The sequence below is a fragment of the Rhea pennata genome, chromosome 2, assembly GCF_028389875.1.
Source record: "Rhea pennata isolate bPtePen1 chromosome 2, bPtePen1.pri, whole genome shotgun sequence".
Classification (NCBI taxonomy): Eukaryota; Metazoa; Chordata; class Aves; order Rheiformes; family Rheidae; genus Rhea; species Rhea pennata.
In genome coordinates, this window is record NC_084664.1 from 54,737,854 (window position 1) to 54,757,828 (window position 19,975).

General features: G+C 44.8%; 1 protein-coding gene across 2 annotated transcripts in view; it reads right to left on the reverse strand.

Annotated features, from left to right (window-relative positions):
* Positions 1 to 19,975, reverse strand: part of AOAH (acyloxyacyl hydrolase) — an 87,397-nt gene that overhangs the window by 2,496 nt on the left and 64,926 nt on the right. For both annotated transcript variants that reach the window (XM_062569558.1, XM_062569559.1), the window contains exons 17-21: positions 13,761 to 13,933; positions 10,773 to 10,831; positions 10,625 to 10,684; positions 8,915 to 9,011; positions 5,382 to 5,458 (exon numbers count right to left, since the gene is read on the reverse strand). In XM_062569558.1, coding sequence (XP_062425542.1) covers positions 5,382 to 5,458; positions 8,915 to 9,011; positions 10,625 to 10,684; positions 10,773 to 10,831; positions 13,761 to 13,933 — 466 coding nt within the window. The remainder of the gene's footprint in view (positions 1 to 5,381; positions 5,459 to 8,914; positions 9,012 to 10,624; positions 10,685 to 10,772; positions 10,832 to 13,760; positions 13,934 to 19,975) is intronic.

Consider the following 19,975-nt stretch of genomic DNA (forward strand, 5'->3'; position numbering starts at 1 on the left):
ATATTATCAATTTCTTGCACCTCTATAATGTACTTGTTTCATGGTAGCACTCAGAAGTCACTACCAGAAGCAAGACTTCACTGTATAACCAAATGGCGGAAAGTAATCTCTAATCAAAGAAAATACTTGATTTCAGCTGCCTCAACAGGGCAAAATCCACCTGAACAATAAAAAGAAGATGAGGACTACATATTTGCCCCTCTCTGACCAAGCAAGGACTTGATTTATCAGCAAAAGTCTGATCACTTGTTTCCTGTAGAATGAAAAAGATGTCTCCAAAAAGGCTTTTTAAAAATAAAATGTTAAGTATTACATGGAACTAACCTTGTTTTTAAGCTACTCAGCATAAAGGAAAATGGGAATGTATGTGCAATTGGCAAGCATACAATTCCACATTCCCTTAAAAATGTGTTGTCTCTTATGTAAATTATTTTATCAGTTATAGGTAAATATACCTATGAAACAAGCAAACAGTAAGTCATACAGCCTAATGGTAGTCTCCAACTTATTCCTCATGCCTATAATGTCTGTTCAAAAGACATGAGGTCTGATTTTTTTTTCTCCAAACATTTTGAAAGTATTTCAAAAGCACCACTTGGATATAATGCATAGGTCTCTTGCAAGTCCAGAGGAATTCAGGCTCCTAAAATCTTCTCATACCTCTGATAAATTTTCTCTTTGCTCTCCTATTTGGAAACCATGGGGTTTAGGAAAAAGAGGCCCAATTATATCTAGGCTCAACGCTAACCAGCTACGATTTGCTAAGTTCACACCTGCTACTGATTGGCTTCAGAGCCTTTTTCCATGAAAACTGCAGAAAGTTGTTAAATAGCTTTTCCGCTCAGTAGCAGAAGTCATGTACAGAAGATAAATTGTGTCTGCAGTGCTGCCAAAATGAAAAACATCAAGGGGAGGAGAGAGGGGAAGAGAGAACAGCCTGATTCTCCTTTAACTAAGTTTTCACACCCTGTTAATGCATTTTTACTGTAGCTTCTTACCTATAGTTACACTTTACTTTCAATGCAAAAACTCGCTCTCACATTAGTTGTGATTATGAGGCTTAAATAGAGCTAACAAAGCTATTTTAATGCACCATTTTTAAATGCTGTGCTTTTGAAAGAAGCTGTAATGATGGGCCAGGAGACAAAAGCTTCCTTTTATTCAGAGCTCACGTACAAAGAGCCACAGTTGTGGGGTGGAAGGTCTTGGACTCTGGTCACTTGAGGTTTCATTAAACTAGCAGTGGTGTTGGGGCAGAAGGTAGATTGTGTAATATGAAGGTTTTTCCTAGTCAAATTTTCTAACATGACAAACACATTTTTCTTTGGGAAGCCTCATGCCAAAGATAGTTGTGACCCATCAGCAATAGAATGGTCTGTTCTGGCCCCTAAGGGGCCGTTACAGATCCCCAGGCCATCCCTAGTTTGTTTTAATAGGGGTGGTGGCTTTTTTTATTTTGTTTTCTTTTCTTTTTTAAACTATCTTTGCATGATGCAGCTTCTGAACACTAGAGGTGTGCTCTACACTGCTCTGTTGACTGCAGGATAAGATGTGTATGCCTAGAATGCCCTAAACTATATAGGTCCAGCTCAGAGACCTATTTGTATTGTGCTGATGGTCTGGATAATTTAATCTCAATGAGCGACGTGGCACAGAGACGTGTTCTTAATTCTAGAAATTACTTTGCTTGTTGGTATTTTAAAATCTCAAAGAGCTCAATCTTTGAGAACAGCTACAATTCATATTGTTTTTTCAATTAGTTTTTTGTGAAGGTAACAAATTCTAAGCAAATTTTTGAGGAAATCATATACATTCCTCACAGAGCCCTGGGTAACTGGAGTTGGGAGGTGGCTTTGTTATTTTAGCAGCTTCTGCATATCTACTTTTTCCTTGTCCACTGAACTAGGGATGAGCGCACACTTCAGCAAAATGTAAATAAACAGCTAATCTGGTATGTGGTGTTTCAGCTTTTTGCTTTTTTCTGGTTGGAAAGTCCATTGCTATGACTTAAGAAAAGAGATAAGGGAGAAGCTAATCACGCTCCAGCTGTGCTTTCCTGCCTGTACATAATCATTAAGAATCTTCCAAGCAGCTCAAAGAGGTCCCAGTTTGTGAGGCTTGCGGCTTTAGCATCCTCTGTGGAAACTCCATAAAGCAAGAAACAAAGTCAGTTATACAGGAGCCTCTTGTAATGCGCGGTGGTGCCACACAAACAAAGCAATCGGCTGCTCGTGAAAGAAGCGGTGTCCTGAAGCCATCTGGCACTCAGAATGGTTTCCAGTGAGATTTTTTGCAGTAAAGAAGAGATGCTGGAAAAGTCTCCAGGCTCCTTGTGTAGTCAACGGAAAGAGAAAGTGAGATTTCTTCAGTGGACACCTGAGCAGGGATTCAAACAGCTTTGGGGAACAGCATCTCCCAGACAACCACAGAGGGAACTTAGTAGGACCAAGTTAGGTATCTTGCTTTAAATTTCAAAAGCAAATGGTGTGAATTTCTTCCACCTATGGCCTAATTTGGGTGTTTTGGAAAACTCAGAGCTGTATTTTATCTTTGGAACTTAATAGGAATATGATTATGCTGAGAATGAGTGTCTGCAACCTTCTGTTTTGTGAGTTAATAAAAAACCCAGGAAGACCCCGTTCTTCACAAGAAAATTTCAGTAAGAGAATGTAGCTCTGGGCTTGGCTGAATAAATGAGCATTTGGCATTTATCCCTTCTTTCAAGGATTTTTAAATATAAAATACTCTCTAGAGTGGGGGCTATGGGGAGTTTTGCTGCTTGAGTGTCCTAGTTTAGTCTTTGTCCAACTCGCGAAAAACAAAACAGCTCTAACAGGAGAAATGGAATGTTGCTGTTTCTTTCTTCCCCCCCACTCCCTTCCTTCTCCTTAAAATATATGCACAGTATTCAATCAGGAAGGTTCACCAGGTAAGCAGCTGGTGAAATCCAGATGCAGGTATCAGACCTGCCCGCTTGTGTATTGCTGTCCCTCCAGCTCACTCTTGGCACACAGGGGCACTGCAGTACTCATACCCCAAACTCAGAAGTTTCTCTGCATCTGAAACAGGACCTATGATGTCTATGCACTCCTTGGGATACTGCTCAATTTGAATATTCATGAATACTTGTCAAGTGCTTTGAGAACTTCACAGAGAAGATTCAGTGAAAATGCCCCAAACCAGGTCTTCCCTATCATATTTATTTGTCAAGCCATACATAAGGACGGGAGAATAGCTGCAGAGCTTGAAATAAGAGACTTCATTCATTTGACAAGCTGAACAGCATCAATTCTCTCCCACTAGGCAGAACTATACGGTATTAAAGCAATACCTGACCAGAGGCATTCATGTCAGTATAAAGTAAAACTTAAAAAAAAAAAAAAAAAAAAAAAAAAAAAAAAACTAGCATAAACTAGCATGAAGAGTGAATTGTTTATCCCTCTCAAGTGTACTCTTAAATATCACCCTATGCACACACTTCCCCTCTCCCCCTTCTTTTTATTAAGACAGCCACTCTTTCAGAGCAGAGTGCTATGTCTCCGTCCAAATAGTGGTACGTTGGTAACAGCATCCTGTAAAGCAGCAGGAAAAGAAAAATGGACTTAAAGTGGTGGATGTTTGGATAAGGCTAATTAATAAATCCTAGAAGGGCAATAACTCACTTGAAGTGAAGCATATCTACAGCTGGCACCTTGAGCGCAAGGGAAAATGCACCTATAAAAGCATTAACGTCATCCGAACGGCGGCAGTGGGAGGTTGTAACGGCTGTGGGATGCCAGCTCCGGAGGGAGTGAAATGGGGATAGTCTGGCCCCCCTTGGCGGGATCCTGCAGCTTGGCACACCAGGAGCCGTCGGCTTGTGGCTGCCCTGAAGGCCTTCCTGCAGCTCTGCTTTGGGTTCGGAAGGAGCCGTGCCAGATCAGGACTTGCTGTGGTCACCTCTGCCGCCTTCCAGAAGCCCGTGGGATGTGGGCAAGCGCACGGGGGAGCAGCTGTGGTCCAGCAAGCCTGGGCACCCGTGCTGCTGCTGGTGGCTCTAAGATGCCTCAGGCCAGCCGCAGGATAAGGAATAAAAATGGTACAAAGACCTTTTTTTCCCTCTCCGCTCCAGATTCTTCGCATCACAAAGTTTCCCCAGATGGTGGGGTTGGGAATGGGGCTCATTTCATCATTGTTTTCCCTCTCATTTCATTTGCCAGGTTTTCCCTAATTGCTTCATTTCGAAAGGCCTGCAGTAAAAAAAAGCCGAACGTGCCTTCTCCATGGCCTCCGGCTGTGAGCTCGCTCTTTCACGCAGCTCTCTCGCGGCACTGCCTGGAGCAAGGCAGGAGCTGCTGCTCTAACGGAGGCTCCTTTTTGAACAGGAGTCCCTTTTGCCTTGGCAAGGGTAAGCAAGCTCCCGTATTGCTTCAGCTGGCCTGCACAAGTGTAAAAAATAGTGACCAAAGTGCTTAATTCGGCTTTGACACTCATACTGTGCTGGTCTGGGCAGCGAAGAGACTGCACGGCCAGAAGCAGGGAAGCAGCACCCTTGAAACCGTGTCCTTCACACTGCTACCTGGAGGAATGTGACTCCGCAGTCCCCCCAGGGCTGCCCAGACCCAGCAAGTCAGGGGTTCGGGCTGCCTGGTTTGCCTGCAGGTTTGGCTCGCAGCAGCAGGTAGCAGCACGCTTGTGGCCCCGTCTCTAAAAATAACCAGTGAGGAGCAGATGTTGCTTTTTTTGCTGCCTGGCAGAGCTTTCTGGCAAAGGGGGAGACAGGGACATTGGCTCCACTGTTGATGTACATCTCCATCAGCTTCTCCCCCACTTTCTGCAATTTGTTTGCTCCTAATTTAGCCAACCTGAATTCTTGCTCAGACACCCTAGAAGAGCCAGGATCGAAAGCACGGGCAGCTGGGTTTACCTGTTGTCAATTGGTTAAACTTTACAAAGCCATTAAGTTTGCCCGAGCCGTTGGTGGCTTGTGACACAACCCTGGGGCTCTTGCAGATAAGTCACCCTCTATGGTTTAATTTTACGTCCCAGGTTGCCTACCTCAGGGTGGTGATATCAGGACCTTTGCTTTTAGGAGTTCTGGATTGCTCAATGCCTCCTGTTAACTTTGATACTGGGGGTGACTGCAGCGCGGCTGCCAAGATAGTTCAGGTGAGACTTTGCTGGTGTTTGCCGTGCTGGCAGAGCACGAACCGCCTTGCGCGCGCAGCTCCGACGCAGAAAGCTTTGCACCAGCTGCAGCACCCACGCTCAGACCCGGAAAAAGCATCATTTCGGCACCCCGCCGGGGCAGGCGGCCCCACAGGGTGCCTGGGTGCTCTCCCCCACCTCCCCGCCACCGCCACCCCGGCGTGACGGGCCCCGTTTTGAGGTTGGGTCTTTACCTGGCTGGGGTGGAAGCCGTCGACAGGCTCGATCAGCTGCCAGGGCTCGCCGCCCATCCGGCGCCACTCGGCCGCCGCTGCAGAGCAGGGGAGCAGAGAGGGGTTAGCAGCGGGCACGGGCGCGCGCCCCCCGCCTCGCCTCCCCGCACGGCAGCTCCACGTCGCCGCCGCCACCACGGTAACTCGTACAAAGCTGTCAAAGCCGGCATCGTGTGCGCTCCCCCTTTCCCTCGGGGGCAGCGTCTAAGCCTTTTTTGTTATTGTTGTTATTATTATGACTTTTGATCCTTGGTATTTATGCAAGGAAGCTCTTTAAACCTAAAGGACTGTAAAACAACTCACTTTCCTTTCCAGCCGAGGCTGACGCCGTAGCAAGTACGGCCATAAACTATTTAATACTGATGTAACACTTTCGCATTTTCCAATTAGGTTGCATCTTTAGCAGAGTGGAAAAAAAATAAAAAAGAAAGAAAGAAAAAGGAAAAAGAAAAGATAAAGAAAACAGGGCTTTTTAGAGAAAGAGATGGTAACACAATATTCACATGGGCTGATAGCTTCAGGAATAGCATGTCATTTTCAGTTACTTTTCTTCTGAGTGGTCTTTTTCAACTCTAACAAAAAATAACCTTTTTGAATTGCATAAGCATGACATTCAATGCAAATGACGCTGTACTGTAAGCCCCAGAGCGATCAGCAGAGTATAAAGCTTTCCCTCTTCAAAGGGTTATAGAATGATCAAACACTGGACGAGTGGATATGGCATTAGCAGGCTCTAAATTCAATAATTTCTTTTATAATGACGGATTAAGAATTCTTAATAGCATTATGCAGGCATCCTGTCAGGAGAAAAATGTTCTCCTTTCAAATACTACATTTTTGATTTAGACTCACTGCTGTTTGTTGGACCCTGGCTATTGTGTCCAAAAGTGATGTGAAAGTCCTCATTCTAGCTTGAATTTATAGATTTTAGTGGTAATATTCCAGTTTTGACAATAGAAACAGACACAAGATACTTAATTTAACACTAAAGTAACCTGTTTAAAGGCACAGGGTTTGGGGGCTTGCTTCAATTTTGCAAAACATGAGATATGTCACCTACTTTATCTTAAACCGTGGAGTGCACACACATGTGCACATACACACACACACAATATACATAGGGTAAGCCTGCCTAAATTGTTAAGTATGATATTATATATTGAGTATGAGACTGTGTATGGTGTTTTACTTTGTAGAGGGACTAATGTCCCAATGCCAGCACAAGTAGATGAGCAAGTGGAACCCATTTGTATCACGATAAGTGAATTTGGCCCATTATAGTTGATCTCTGAAAGCCCTAGAGCAGTCCTTGGACAAACACACCCTTCAACTGGGTAAGTCCAACGTTAGTCTTAACAGTGCCTGTTGCCTAGACTTGACTAGAGTCACATCCACATTAAGAAAAAGCCAAATTTCTCCGCCCCCCAAATTTATCACACTCCTCCTTAAAGAAACTACTCAGTTTTTCAGCTAAAGCCAACATCTAACTTGAATGTCCACCTAGAATAGATGCTAGTGCCCAAATTTAATTGCAAGAAAACTGGGAGCTGCGATGTATATATATGGATATATATATAGATGCACAGGCCAGCCTGAAGTCAATGCACTGATCACAGCATGCAACCACTGCTAAATATTTGATGTCTGGAGAGCCTAAGGAGGGATTTGCAGTTGCTTCAGAAAGAAACCAGAAAAGTAGGTCAGCAGCCATAACTTGCTTATGAGCACACTCAAGAGCTGACAGCTTTACTGACAGGAAGATGAAGTCATTGGCTCCAGGGCTGCAGGAAACTTTGCAAAAAGTGTCTTTCAGAGCTGATGTTTGTATGTGCGTGTGTGATTTTGTTTACCTCATTTATTTAATGCGATGTAATCAAGAACAGCAAATTATATTAAGATGTTTCTTTTCATGAAAGCAAATAAATTACCTAAAGTTAGTAATTTAAGTTATTAAAGTAATTTGCCTACCCAGCAGGTAGTTTGTTCCAAATCTTAATGACTTGTTAAATATTAAGTAGCTGAGACAGAATTCACAAACAGGCTTGGACATCCGGAAGATGTGCTACAATATCTAATTTGACAGTGGTGTCTACATCTCTGAGCTAAAGTTTTAGACAGAAAGACTCACCCTCCCATCATCTTTTATCTCCTCCTCCTCCTCTACGGTCTGCATGAGACCCAGAACCAGCTCCTGAACTGGGTCATGCAGGATAAATAAGTTTGTGAATTTTGATAGGATTTGGATACAACTGACTTTTTTTGGTGATAATCTTAGGTGCCTTGACAGCTGTATGTTTCCAAGGACTGGCAGCCACTGATGCGGAGGGGTGTGAGAGAGGCACATTTTGAAGTATTGCCAGGGTGTTTCTGTCCCTTCAGAAATTCCTGCTCACAGAGGAGGCCTCCATAGTGGCGGGGCTGGAGCTCTCAGCCCATGAGGAGAGCCCACGGGATGGGGCTTGTTCAGCCTGAGGACATGGCATCTCCAGGGGGGCCTGACAGCAGCCTCCAGGAGCTTCTGGAGGAGTCAAAGCCAGGCTCTGCACAACAGTTGCAGGACAGGAGGACAAGTGACACTGAAATGAGACAGCCTGGGTCCCCTCACACTAACAGTAGCAAAGAAAAGGCCTTTTTTTCCTTGTTTTTTGTTTTTTAAGTGCCAATTGCAGAAGGAAGTGATTTAGGTAATCCGCTTTCCTAATGACCGTTAAGATCACATAAGGAAGGATTTTGTAAGTTGGAGTTACAATATTATGTGGGTACTTAAGGAAGCCTAGGGAAGTTCATCACAGGAGAGAAGTTTGTGCTTTTGCAAATACTGCGTCAGGAGAGGGCGGCTGTGTTGCTCAGGTAGGAAAAGTGGCTGGGAAAAACTCACCGTCTGAGGCTCTGCTCATCCCAGAAAATGCAATGGGAAGCCCAGACAGTAATAGCGTGCATTATAACTTGCACAGGCCACCGGCACCAGTGCATATATGCTGTTTCTTTTCTCATTAACTAGCCAGAGAAGCTGCAGTGGATCAGCAGGAGGCATTTTTACCTGATGTTACTTCTCCACCTCCGTACTTACACTGCCTACTTTTGTGATTCCTACTGCACATGGGGTTCACTCCACCCATGGTGGGGTTGGTGCCTTTACCGCTGCGTAAGGGTGGCCCGGGGAGTGGGCCACCCTGCAGCACCTGGTGCAGATGGTGACAGCCAGCGCTCAATGCTCAACTTCCAATACCTGACACCCAGCGCTGATGCCAAATGCCCAACACTCAGTGCCCAATGCCTAGCGCTGTGCTGCATGCGTCCATGAGGGACAGCAGGAAAAGACAGTTCACAGCTCCCTAGTGTCTCCTGCCCCGCTCCCAAGTTTGCCCAGGTGGGCTGGCTATGTTGCTGTCTAGTTGCTACAGAGAGCTAACATATAAAAAGTGCTATTAGCAGCCCAGCACCAATGCCTAAATGCTTCTTGAGAGCAAAAGCAAGAGAAAAAAGCAACTTACTTTGTCTCAGTGGGAAATCCATGTAGAAAATATCAAAGTTGCTGAATTTCTCAGATCTTGCTATTTCTTTTAGGACATTGGAGAGTTGTAATGCTCTCTGCAAAAAACAAGCAATTTAATGACAATTCATTGCTACTCACACTGCTTTGTATGAATTCAGCTTTCGTCACCGATGTGCAATCAGGAATTTGAAAGCTAATACTGTCGTTTTAACTGGGGGAAAGAAGGTGAAATGGACTTCATTATACCATAGACTTACACTGAACCTCATTAGCCTTTGGGCTTTCGGGAGATGATAGCTTATGATGCAAAACTTCACTGGAGACTGCAGTGAGCTTCACCGGATATAATAAGGTTAATACAGCATATAGTTATTTTATTAGACACTTCTTTTAGTAGTGTCCTCACTCCCCTATTGTCATGCTGAATCTCATCTTCGGAGGCTTCTTGATGCATGGGAGCCCTGTCATTTCCGTTCCTCTTAAAGAAAACTGAAACTTTTTGTACGGGGAAATTTTTCTCCTTTCCCATTAACCTTCCCGCTGTCGTGTTGTGAGTGCTAACACTTATCTATCCGGACCAAATTCTGCTCTCACTTGCCTTAGAATAAATTGTCTCCGTCGGACCTCTACCTAGCTCACATATCCAGTGTGATTTCTACAGCTGTAACAGAGATCAGAATCTCCTAAATATTTAACATGCACAGTTTGGATGATAACATAGACAATTAGTTTCAGACAGGAACTCAGAAGGAAGATTAATTCATATCCTGCAGACACAGGAATTGTTAATGGACAGAAGTTACATGTACTGAATTTTGTGCATTGTTTGTACTAACACATTGGCTCTAATCCTGCAATGACTTAGCAATGTGCTTCTTTGCCTTCTCTAAAGTCAAGAGGGAGGGGGCATAAAATGAAACACACATATAAACATTGGGAAATTTGAGGCCATATTTTTTACCTAGTGAATGCAAACATTAATATAATTACACACAGCCACAACACCTTTGACACTGTTTGACTACAGGCTCCTTTACATAGCTGCAGAGGGGGAAGATTAACATTTTGTAGCACTGAAAGGGAGTAAGTAAGTGCCTGATATTACGTGACATTCATTTCTGTAGCCAGATTTTTAGGGTGGGTTTTAAAAGACATCTCTGTTCTGCCTGCTCCCATTCATGCACTGAGTTTGGATGCTCCTTGGTCAGACCATCTGGCGATTAAGTCCACAGAAATGTGTCTGAGTAAAATTAGCACAAATCCCAAACAAAGAGTAGGGATCTTGCTTTCAGGGCCTGCTCCTGCTGCCAGCAAAATCTATGCAATTGGCTTTTTGTACTCATAGCTACTGGATTCATATGCCTTTTCTTTCTTATAAAGTATATTTTCTTCTTAAAGAACAAGAACCTGAACATTCATGTCTCAGGGAGATCACATCCCTTGGGAATACATTTGGAGAGCTGAGAAATCAGAATGAGACTACCGCTATGAATCCCTTAACTTAACCATGCTATATCCTCGAGCTTGAGAGGCGTTTGAAGAGAACAGATGTACGTTTCCACATCTTGCCTCTATCTTTGGGAGAAAAGCCCGAGCTGACATTCTGCATTTGAGATATGAGGTTTGTATCCTCAAATACACAGGCAGAGTAAATTCAAAGACTGTTGACACAACCGGGACGCCTGCGTGCAGCCTTCACCGGACTTACCTCTGAGGTCAAATTCCTGAGGGTCTCGTTGGAAGTCAGCCAGCCACTGCAAGGACTCACCTGCACAAGCAAGGAAAGCTGTGCTTTAGTAGTAGACCAATGGAGAGAAAGCAAAGGATATCTCATAAACCAAAGAGGGAAATCTTACCTGCAGGCAGTTAAGGAAAGAATAAAGTTGACTGTATGTGACATCTTTGTTCAGCTGCCCTGTAAAACACAGAGAGGGAAATGGTGCATGCTTGAAGGCCGAACACAGCGTGACTTTTGGGTGCCCCAACCACCCAGTCCTGTGCATCAGGCTGCCATGGGGCTGAGCCGAGGACCCCGAACCCTCCAGCAGTCGGAAAGGTCACCCTGAACTTCCCACGTGCGCAGTCGCCCCTGCAGCCTGCAGGAGCTCTTTTTTTCTCCCACCACGCACGTGCTTCTCGCCTTTCACAGTCAGTTCATCTTGCACAAGGGCTTAGTCATCATCGCCCGTGCAAATCTCGGAGCGACTGATTGATATTTTATCCATTAACACATCTTTCACAAATGCAAACAAATGCAGCCATCTCAAACCCAAAAGGAAGATTGAAGGTGACTGCATGTGCTCTGAGCTTCACATTTACCTCGGAGAGATTAGCTTTAAAAGGGAGAAACAATTTTCCTGTCACAGAGGGATGTGGATATGCCTGTGTGGGTGAGTGGATTCAAACACTAAGCTAAACATTCATCTGACAAATTCATATTGCAATGCAATAGCCTGACTTGCTGAGAAAATTAATTGTTTCCAAGACCTTTTTGCTTCTTTGGTAGCTACGACCAGCCCAGAAATTAAATGACCACTTGATTCTCGGAGTCTGTGGCTCACTGATCATCCTCTCATGCTTTATTAATTTTGCAACGCTGAAATAAGCAATTATACATACATACATACACATACACACACACACACACACACAAATATATATATATTTGGCTTTGTTGTGAGAATCAAGTGGTCATTTAATTTCTGGGCTGTCCCCCAAGTGAAATATGCTCTCAGGTTGCTTGGCAGCAGCTCAGCGATACCGATGTGATTCCTGCATATCTCACAGCTGTCCATCGCCAAATAGCAGTATCAGTTTCCCAGCTGTCACATCTCAGGAGTCACCCCAATGGGGAATGTGGCAACGTCAGCGGGCAGCAGACCAGCTTCGAGCTGGGGACACGGTCTTCCAGCTCTTGGGCAAAATGACACTTTTGGGGCAGATAGATATTACCTAGGCTGTGAGAGTAGGGCTATGAGAAAAGCTTGGCAGCTTGAAGATCTCCTGTGTTGTAGGGACATCCTGGACCCCCATAGTTTGAAATCTTTGGGCTCCGGGAACAGGCTGTCAGGATGTTCCGGGAGCAAAGCCCTTGGATTTGGCTCATAAGAGCCCAGGTGGGTAAACTGGCAAAACACCCAACAGACTTCTGATAGTACCTGACAGGCAGCCAAGTCATGAAACCTGCTTGCAACCCATTGGAAAATCTGTCAGAAATGCTGTGTTGCTGCGAAATGTGTTGCTTAGGATTAATTGGTTCCCTCCAATGCAAATCAGGCCCTCTGAAAAATTTCCAACTGATCCTATAGCTAATCACTCCTAATTTGACTTGTGCCAAAAATGCTATGTGTGATCACTGATAATTAGATATCCAGTAGAAGGAAGCACCTCTGTGATAAACGTGCACTCGGGCAAAGAAATGCATTTATATGACTAAAAATAATTATCACAGGCTCCCTCTATCCTGAAAGGCACAGGATTTTTTTTTTCCTTTTTTCTTCATTTTTCACTTTCTAGTAGTGTAATAGTCTTTAAAGAAAACAAAATGGGGTATCAGAAAAAGGGAATGGAACTGGAGACCTCAGACTTCCTGAGAAGAAGCTTTAGAAGGGTAAATTAGCCCACACTATATAAAGCAGAAGTTAAGGGGTCACTGACAATGATTAACCTTGGAGGAGAACCATGACACAGAGCCTCCTGCAAGCTCTAATACCCAGTGGTTGTCAAAATCATCTGAAGATGTAAATCCCTGTTTAATGGTATGATTTAGCTTTTCTCTCTCGCTCTTTGCTGAGGCAAACTAAGATGTCAACAACTTCCCACTTATTGAGATGCTTTCGGTCTTAAATTTGACAGCAGAATGACCACACTGGCTCCTTATGCAGACATTTGAATGGAGAACACTGAACTTTTGCTGCCTGTATAAAAACTATTTTTGCTACCTGTATGAAATAGCTCACTTTTAAAATGTTATTTATTATTAATTATAGAATGATATGTATTTGGAGAGAAATGGTTCTGGAATGAACTTCCAAACTTCTTCACCACTCAAACCTTCCACTTCCCCAAGGAAATGTCTCCATACTGACCTCAGAGGCATGGTCAGCAGCCTAACCAAGGGTATGGAATTTCACATCTCTTCTTTATATGTGAACATACCTAATTTTGTGACAGTATTTCTCTTTACTGCTTGACATAGTATGAAGCAAATGAGCAAGATGCCTCATAATGGCCAGATAAGGAGTTTCACACACCTTCTGAGATGACAGATTCCAATTTTCTAAAAACATTGCCTTGAAGCAACTGCTCTCAGAGGAAGCCCAAAGACATGCCTGGCAGACACTCAGCGATTGCAGGAAACTTATTTCTGTAGTACCTAATTGGTCTTTTGCAACCCCCTCAATTCTGTCCTCGTCTAAATTCAGCTGTCTCCAGACATCTACACCTCAGTAAGTGGAGGTGTTTGCTAAATGGTGATATCCAGCTCCTCCTCTAACAACATCCAGGATGAAGTACAGACCACGTTTTGGGCCAAGGCTGAGGCCGAATAGCTGCTTTTCCCCAGAGCATGTGCTAAGCCTGGTCTGGAGCTGACTGGGTGCTGGTTGGCAGGCGAATATGGACATGAGACAGGACAGGGAGCTGCCCTCTAGTTGCCCTACCCTGCTTTGGGGGCGGCAAGCTGGCTTCCTTACTTCTACTTCACAGCCAATATCCATCTCATACCTTTTAGATCTTTTCCACTCATTTGAGCTTGCTTGAAATTGTCAATAGATTCATAAATTATTCAGTGAGAGCATGAGCAGACAGATAACCAAGAGGACCCCCAAACATTTCACATTTACCTAGAGGATGGTATCTGTCATGTAAGTTATCCCAGAGAAAGCGGCCATCTACTAAGCCTGTTAAAATCACGTGGCTGCCATTTGGAAGACGGGAGTTCAGGAACTGCAGAGCTTGCACGACGTTGGAGAGCATTTGTTTGGGTGTAGTCATGTGAGCCAATGTGTCACGTTCCCTGCAGAAAAAGAGGATGTAAACGGGATATTGTGTCAGGCAATATTGCTCCCTGAAAGGCAGCTGAAATAGCAGGATATTCTTATTTGCTGCTCTTCCATATTATGTTTGCTAAAGAAAACCTTATGAAAAGGATAGTGTGCCATAGTTGTTCATTTTTATTTCCAAAATCACAAGTGATTGATATAAAAACACCCTTCAGTGTAGAAGAAAAAAAAAAGTCTCCCTGTTAAACAAAAAAAGACATGTATCCCTTTTTTAGCATGTGGTTTCCACACAGAAAAGCTCTCTTACTGGCTTTATGGTGGAGTAATTCCATTGTTTTCAAATGACTCGGTCCTCATTTACCCTGCAGAGAGGGGACTCAAAAGCAGCTGATGGTTGTATCAGTCTCTTGTGGTATTAAAATCCATGCAAAGCTATTCCAGTGACACTTATGCCTTACTTTTCATAGGTTACAGATAATATAAAAGACAGTAAGATTATAATTTGTGTTGAAGACCCCCAAGGAAGATCAAAATTCTGTAGCAAATAGCATTTCTGTTTCAATGTGGCATTTTATCTTCTAAATCATGCACAAACCAGTGGCAAGACTTACTGAGGAGGGCCCTCCCTCCGCCTTACAGCACTCACTATAAAACCAGGAACTTGTCTAGTGGAGGACAGTATAAGTCCGTGTTGCTTTTAATGATTGCAAAGACATTAACCCTGGAGTACTTGTCAAATCTAAGTCTGCTGTTTACGTTTGATTGCCCTAAATCTACCTCAAGTTTCAGCTGGGAGAGGATTCAGTGTCCTCATGGTTTGCACAGTGCTGCTACACCCTGTGAAAGAGCCTCTGTCGTTCACGTCAGAGTTGGAGGAAATGGTGCTGCTTTGAACCTTTGGGCTTTGGGATGAAGGATGTCCTATAAGTAAGTGTAACATGGGATTGTACTGGGTGAAAGGTGGAATTTGTGGGAAAAGAAGCCCACAAATTAATATGCATATCTTACATTCAGTATGCTGTCAGACAGAAGATAATGTCAGACAGAAACATCTAAGGTAGCTTTGGCTCTTGTGTTTCATATGACTCTTACTCCAGCTCTGAAGGAGAAGAGAGAGCAGTGAGGGTCCAGACAGGTGCCAGAGACTGGAAGGAGGGGTAGGAGAAATTTAACTGCTGATGAAATAATCCTCGGAAATGTTTTTTAGGACACAGGAGCTGTCAAAGTCCCACATGGGCCAAAGGATGACATTTTGTGGCATGCCAGCAGGCCTAAACACCTTAAGCCAGAGTCTTAGACTCAGGCTTATCTCTCCCCTTCTGCATTCAGCTGTAAATGGCTCAGAAAAGAAAAAAAAAAAAGAAAAAAAAAAGAAAAGAAAAAAAAAGTACTGACATTGAAATAAATTTCAACTTATATAAGAAAAACAAATAAGCAAATAAACCCCAGGCTGCCTAGAGAATACTGCTCTAGTTATATTATTAAAACAAACATTTTATTATATCAAAAGTATTCACCGCTCTCCCCTGAGAGCTATTGCCCTGCTCTCACAGCCTACACATCTGTAACTGGTCCTGAACCGATATGGGGGCTAACTGAACAAGCCGGTGAATGTAGCTCGAGGGAGGCAGCCCCATCCTGTCTCCTGCCCTGTAGAAATGAGGCAGCTCTGCTCCGTGAGGGAGAGGGCCAACTGGTGGGGGACAACCCACACGTCCATGACCCAGCAGAGAGCCCGGCACTGTGGGGCCTCACTCTGGAGAAGCCATGGAGGCAGACCAAGGCCAGCTCTGGAGACAGCCTCTCTCTCTCCCTCGGAGCGAAGGCTCAGTAGGGTAGAAGAAACAAAGCCATTGCCTGCTTCCAAAAATCCCTACACGTAGCTCCAGGATGGCCTGCTCCCCACCCAGGGACATGCAAAGCAAAACAAAAGTCTTTTTTTTTTTTTTTTAATTGGAAAAAACAATAACAACAAACATGCCAGTGCATTTACAACTCAGCTCCTCAAAGAGCCCTCAGAAACAGAGGCAAGAGCCTGGTGGTTAGGATTCAGGACACGCAAACACACGCTGCCATGCATGGGATGGAACAAACACCACCTTATTGAGCACAAGCAGCTGTGAGACAACACTAACTGGGCTTTTCCTCAGGGTGAACGCACTTAGGTCTCTGATCCAGCCTATGCTCAGAGTTAAAGACTCTGGGAAGCAGTTTGGGCAATGCTAGTGCTGCTGCTGCTGCACGGTGCTGCTGGCTGAGGACAATTCAGCAGTTCCCGCCAACTCACTCCCAGGCTGTATCGGAGCCACTGCAGCTGTGCTTGCAGCTTTTCTTTCCACGTGTAGCTGCCACAAATTCATCTGGGCAACCATAACATGATTTTAAAGCTGCATACAAGGGTTTATGAAGGCACAGGAACCTTCATCTCCAAAATGCTCATCTTTGGATGCAGATGAGCATCTTGGGAAGCAGCCTCTCATGACATTTTAGGTCTAGTGCAACTCAGCTTGGCCTAGGATATCAAAGAGCAAGTGCATTTTTTCACGTTTTAGTGTTAAAAACACTCTCAGGCCTTCCATAACATGCAGGAGGATGTAGTCAGTGTTACCAACAGCCCCTCGGAGACAGCTTTAGGGAAGGCAGGAATGAGGAAGGAACAACAAACCTCCTGCCTCCTGTTTCAAAACTGGCTCTGTTTCCTCTCAAACTCCAGTGGGGGGAAAAGAGAACAGGCAAGAGGGCATTTTGGGGTGCTTTCCTGCTTATCTGCATGTTGCTGAAGATATACTAGGATGTGACCTATTTGCCCAGAAGTAAGGGGTGTGGGGGTGTATGGGGGGATGCTCTGCCAAGTCCTGCGTGAGCTCACATTAAGCACGTTTGAACTCCATGCCTCAGTTTCCCCACCTCCAAAGAAAGGCCAATAAGACTTAGCTGCTTCCCAGAGATAAGAGAAGGGCAAATTTAATTAATGCTCACAATGATCCATGAGCTGTTGGGAAGTCAGGTAGAATTTGTTGTCAGTGAATATTGGTACATGCCTTGGCTTTCAAAAGCACTCTTATTTTGTCCTGAGGCATTAGAAATGTTTGCATTTGGTGGGGACTGAGTGCCATGTGGGAGACCCGTGTTCTCGAGCAAGGATTTGGGATTCTCTAGTGGGCTGTGTTTTGCATACAAATTAATAATTAGACTATTTTCCTGGGCTTAGAAATTTATCTTAATGCAGTGTATGCTTCTGAGGTATTTGAGAATTTCCATTTAGAGAGAAATCAAAAAATAGCATTAAAATTCAGGCTTAAACTTGTGACAGCAACCCAAGCAAGGGAGTCTTTTGAGATAAGACTGGTTTTTGCCCTTAAATTACCTCATTTCGCCTGCAGGTGTTGCAGCACTCAGTTTCAAAATAGTGCCCTGATGTAAGGCCTCTATCATGAGTAAACACAGCAACATGAGATGAAATTAATATGGCATTCATAACACCACACTCTTTTGTCGTTCTCTGATTAAGTCATGCAGATATTTCAGAGTATTTCTTCACATTTCCTTTCTGTGCCAGACTATGAAATTAAAACCAACCAACGAGTGAGCACATTGGTTTTGGCTGGTGCAGTGATGTCTTCAAGGTGCCTGAGACAGCGCCAAGGGCGATTACGATACCATCACATCGTCTCCCTGGGGCGAGCAGCCAGCAATAGCTCCTGAATACCCAGGGCCTTCGGAAGCTGTTGTTCACCACAATTTATGGTGTCAGCGCAGAGGGAACAGACATTAATGCTAAGATGTTTGACTGCTTGCTGCATTGGATGGGACTATTTTGGGGACCACTCCTGGCCCCTGCGATACAGAGAAGAGAGCTATGTAGTACCTTGGGTGTGCACATGGGCTGCTCATGGATGTCCCAGCGCCCCAAACGCCTTAGCTGGGCACATGAGCGGGCAAGCATCACACAATCCATGTGACGTGTATCCAGCTTTCCTCTGCAGAAAGCTCACACAGCCTGTTTTTTGAGCTGGAGGGAAGGTGGCAGCATGTTGGTGACAGCAGCCTTGCAATAAGGGAGCCTGCAGCTCCCTGGACACCAATGCCGCTCTGGAGAAGGGGGTCAGCTCCCCTCCAGGCTGCTTCTGTCCCACTCAACCTTGCTGCTGTCAAACCTGTATTTGTTGCAGATGCTGTAATTGCAGAGCTGGGAAAAAGAGGTTGGGGAAATCATGTCTTACCCCAAATGCAACAAATACGCACAGTAACTGTATGGTGTCTGAGACTTCTCATGCTCGTTATTTTTCTTAATTTTTTTGTTCCAGGTCCATGTGTCACACATTGTGTCCCACATTTACACCTCAGTAGGCTGAGAGATACCATTGCCATCTGTCTTTATTTTTCTAACCCTCCCTGTTTGGACACCACAGTGTGGAGACTACCGGGAACATATAACACACGCTGCCAATTTCATTACCCTTCTCCTCTGCAAACATCCATATTACTCATTGCCCTGCTCTTCACATGGGATGAAATACTGACATTTTAACAATGCTTTGGATAAGAATCGCCCCTCCAGTGCATTCAGCACTTTGCTCGCTGTTGAAGGTAAAATACAGGCTCGGGCTGTAAGGGCTCTCTAGCTGCAGCTTACCACTGTCCTTAAGGAGGTTTTTATTGAGCTAGCCTTTGGTTTAATATCAGGCCCGCCGGCGGCTCTGCATCCTCCATAACCTCTGTGGATACCTCAGAGCCAGTGCAGCTACACACAATGACCAGCTCTTGCAAAAACTCTTCGCTAAGCATCCCACTCGATGGGAGCAGTGTGTTTCTGCAGCAGCTGCAGCATCTTTCCTGGCTGGAGCTGCAAGAATCAGCCCAGCCTTACAGCTCCAGCCTCTTCTGATGCTGCAAATGTTTTTGAGGAAAACACATAGCAAAGAGGATTTCAGCAGACAAAATCGTTGCTGTCAGGTAATGAATGCTGGGATAAAAAGACAGCAGCATTTTGAATTATGAATAGTTTTTCAGAACATACAAATAGATGAAGCAAGGCCTAAATGACTTAAATTGAGCAGGTATTTTTTTTTTCCTTTGGACAAGAATGCAGAGCAGTGTTAGAGACAGGGGAATAACCTGCAGAAAGGGGAATACAACAAAGAAAAAGAGGTTGTTTTAGCAAAGCTAGTGAAACAGTGGAACTGCAATACGTACACAGCAGAGCTTTGGACAAGCCCATGAGATGACACCTCACCAATCTGTGCAAGAGGAACCCCAGGCTTCACTGAAGGTGCTGGGTTTGATTGCCCATGGGCTGGTTGTATGCTACTTCCACGAGCTTCTTGCTATCCCTGCATCCGAAACAGTACTGTAAGCAGGTAGCAGGGAGTCTGGAGGGGTGACTGTGACTGCTTGTCCTAGGCAATCGATGGGCAATAGTGATATTTTTGATAATATATGTGTGTCCTTTCTGTTACATGAGGGTGACACTGAGCGCAGATTTAGCCCTTTTGGGTGAGGGCACAGAGAGAGGCAAGTTAGCACTAGAGGGAGATGTCAACGGCTTGTTGCAAAGTTTTAAGGTTTGAATTTGGAGAGAAATTTTATTTCTGAAAGTTGAACTGAGAGAGGGGAGAGCTGGGGGAGGAAGACCACTCGCTCCCATCCTCGATTCCCCGGCCAAGTCCCCTTTACTCAGCTAGCACCAGTTTTCCTGCAACCCTGCTCCCAAACTCGGTTTTTCTCCCCCCATTACTCTGCGAGCCAGTCCCACTTCCCTCCCAGTCGGGTTAGGTGCTACAGCTCCTGCTGGATGTGGTCCCTGTTGCATCCCAGACTGGGGGGAGGGGGGAGGAATTATTTCTGCGTGCTACCTACAAGCGGCCAGAGACAGACAGTGGCACTGGGAAAGTGCCTAAAAGACGGGACCTGAGATCCCACTTCTGCCCCCAGCTCAGGCAACGGGGCCCTGCGGAGCCCGGGAAAGTCCTGCCCAGCCCTTGTCAGCGCCAGGCTGCAGCACACCACCGCATCTGCAACGTTTCAGCCCAAACGCTTGCTCTTAAGCAAAGGCA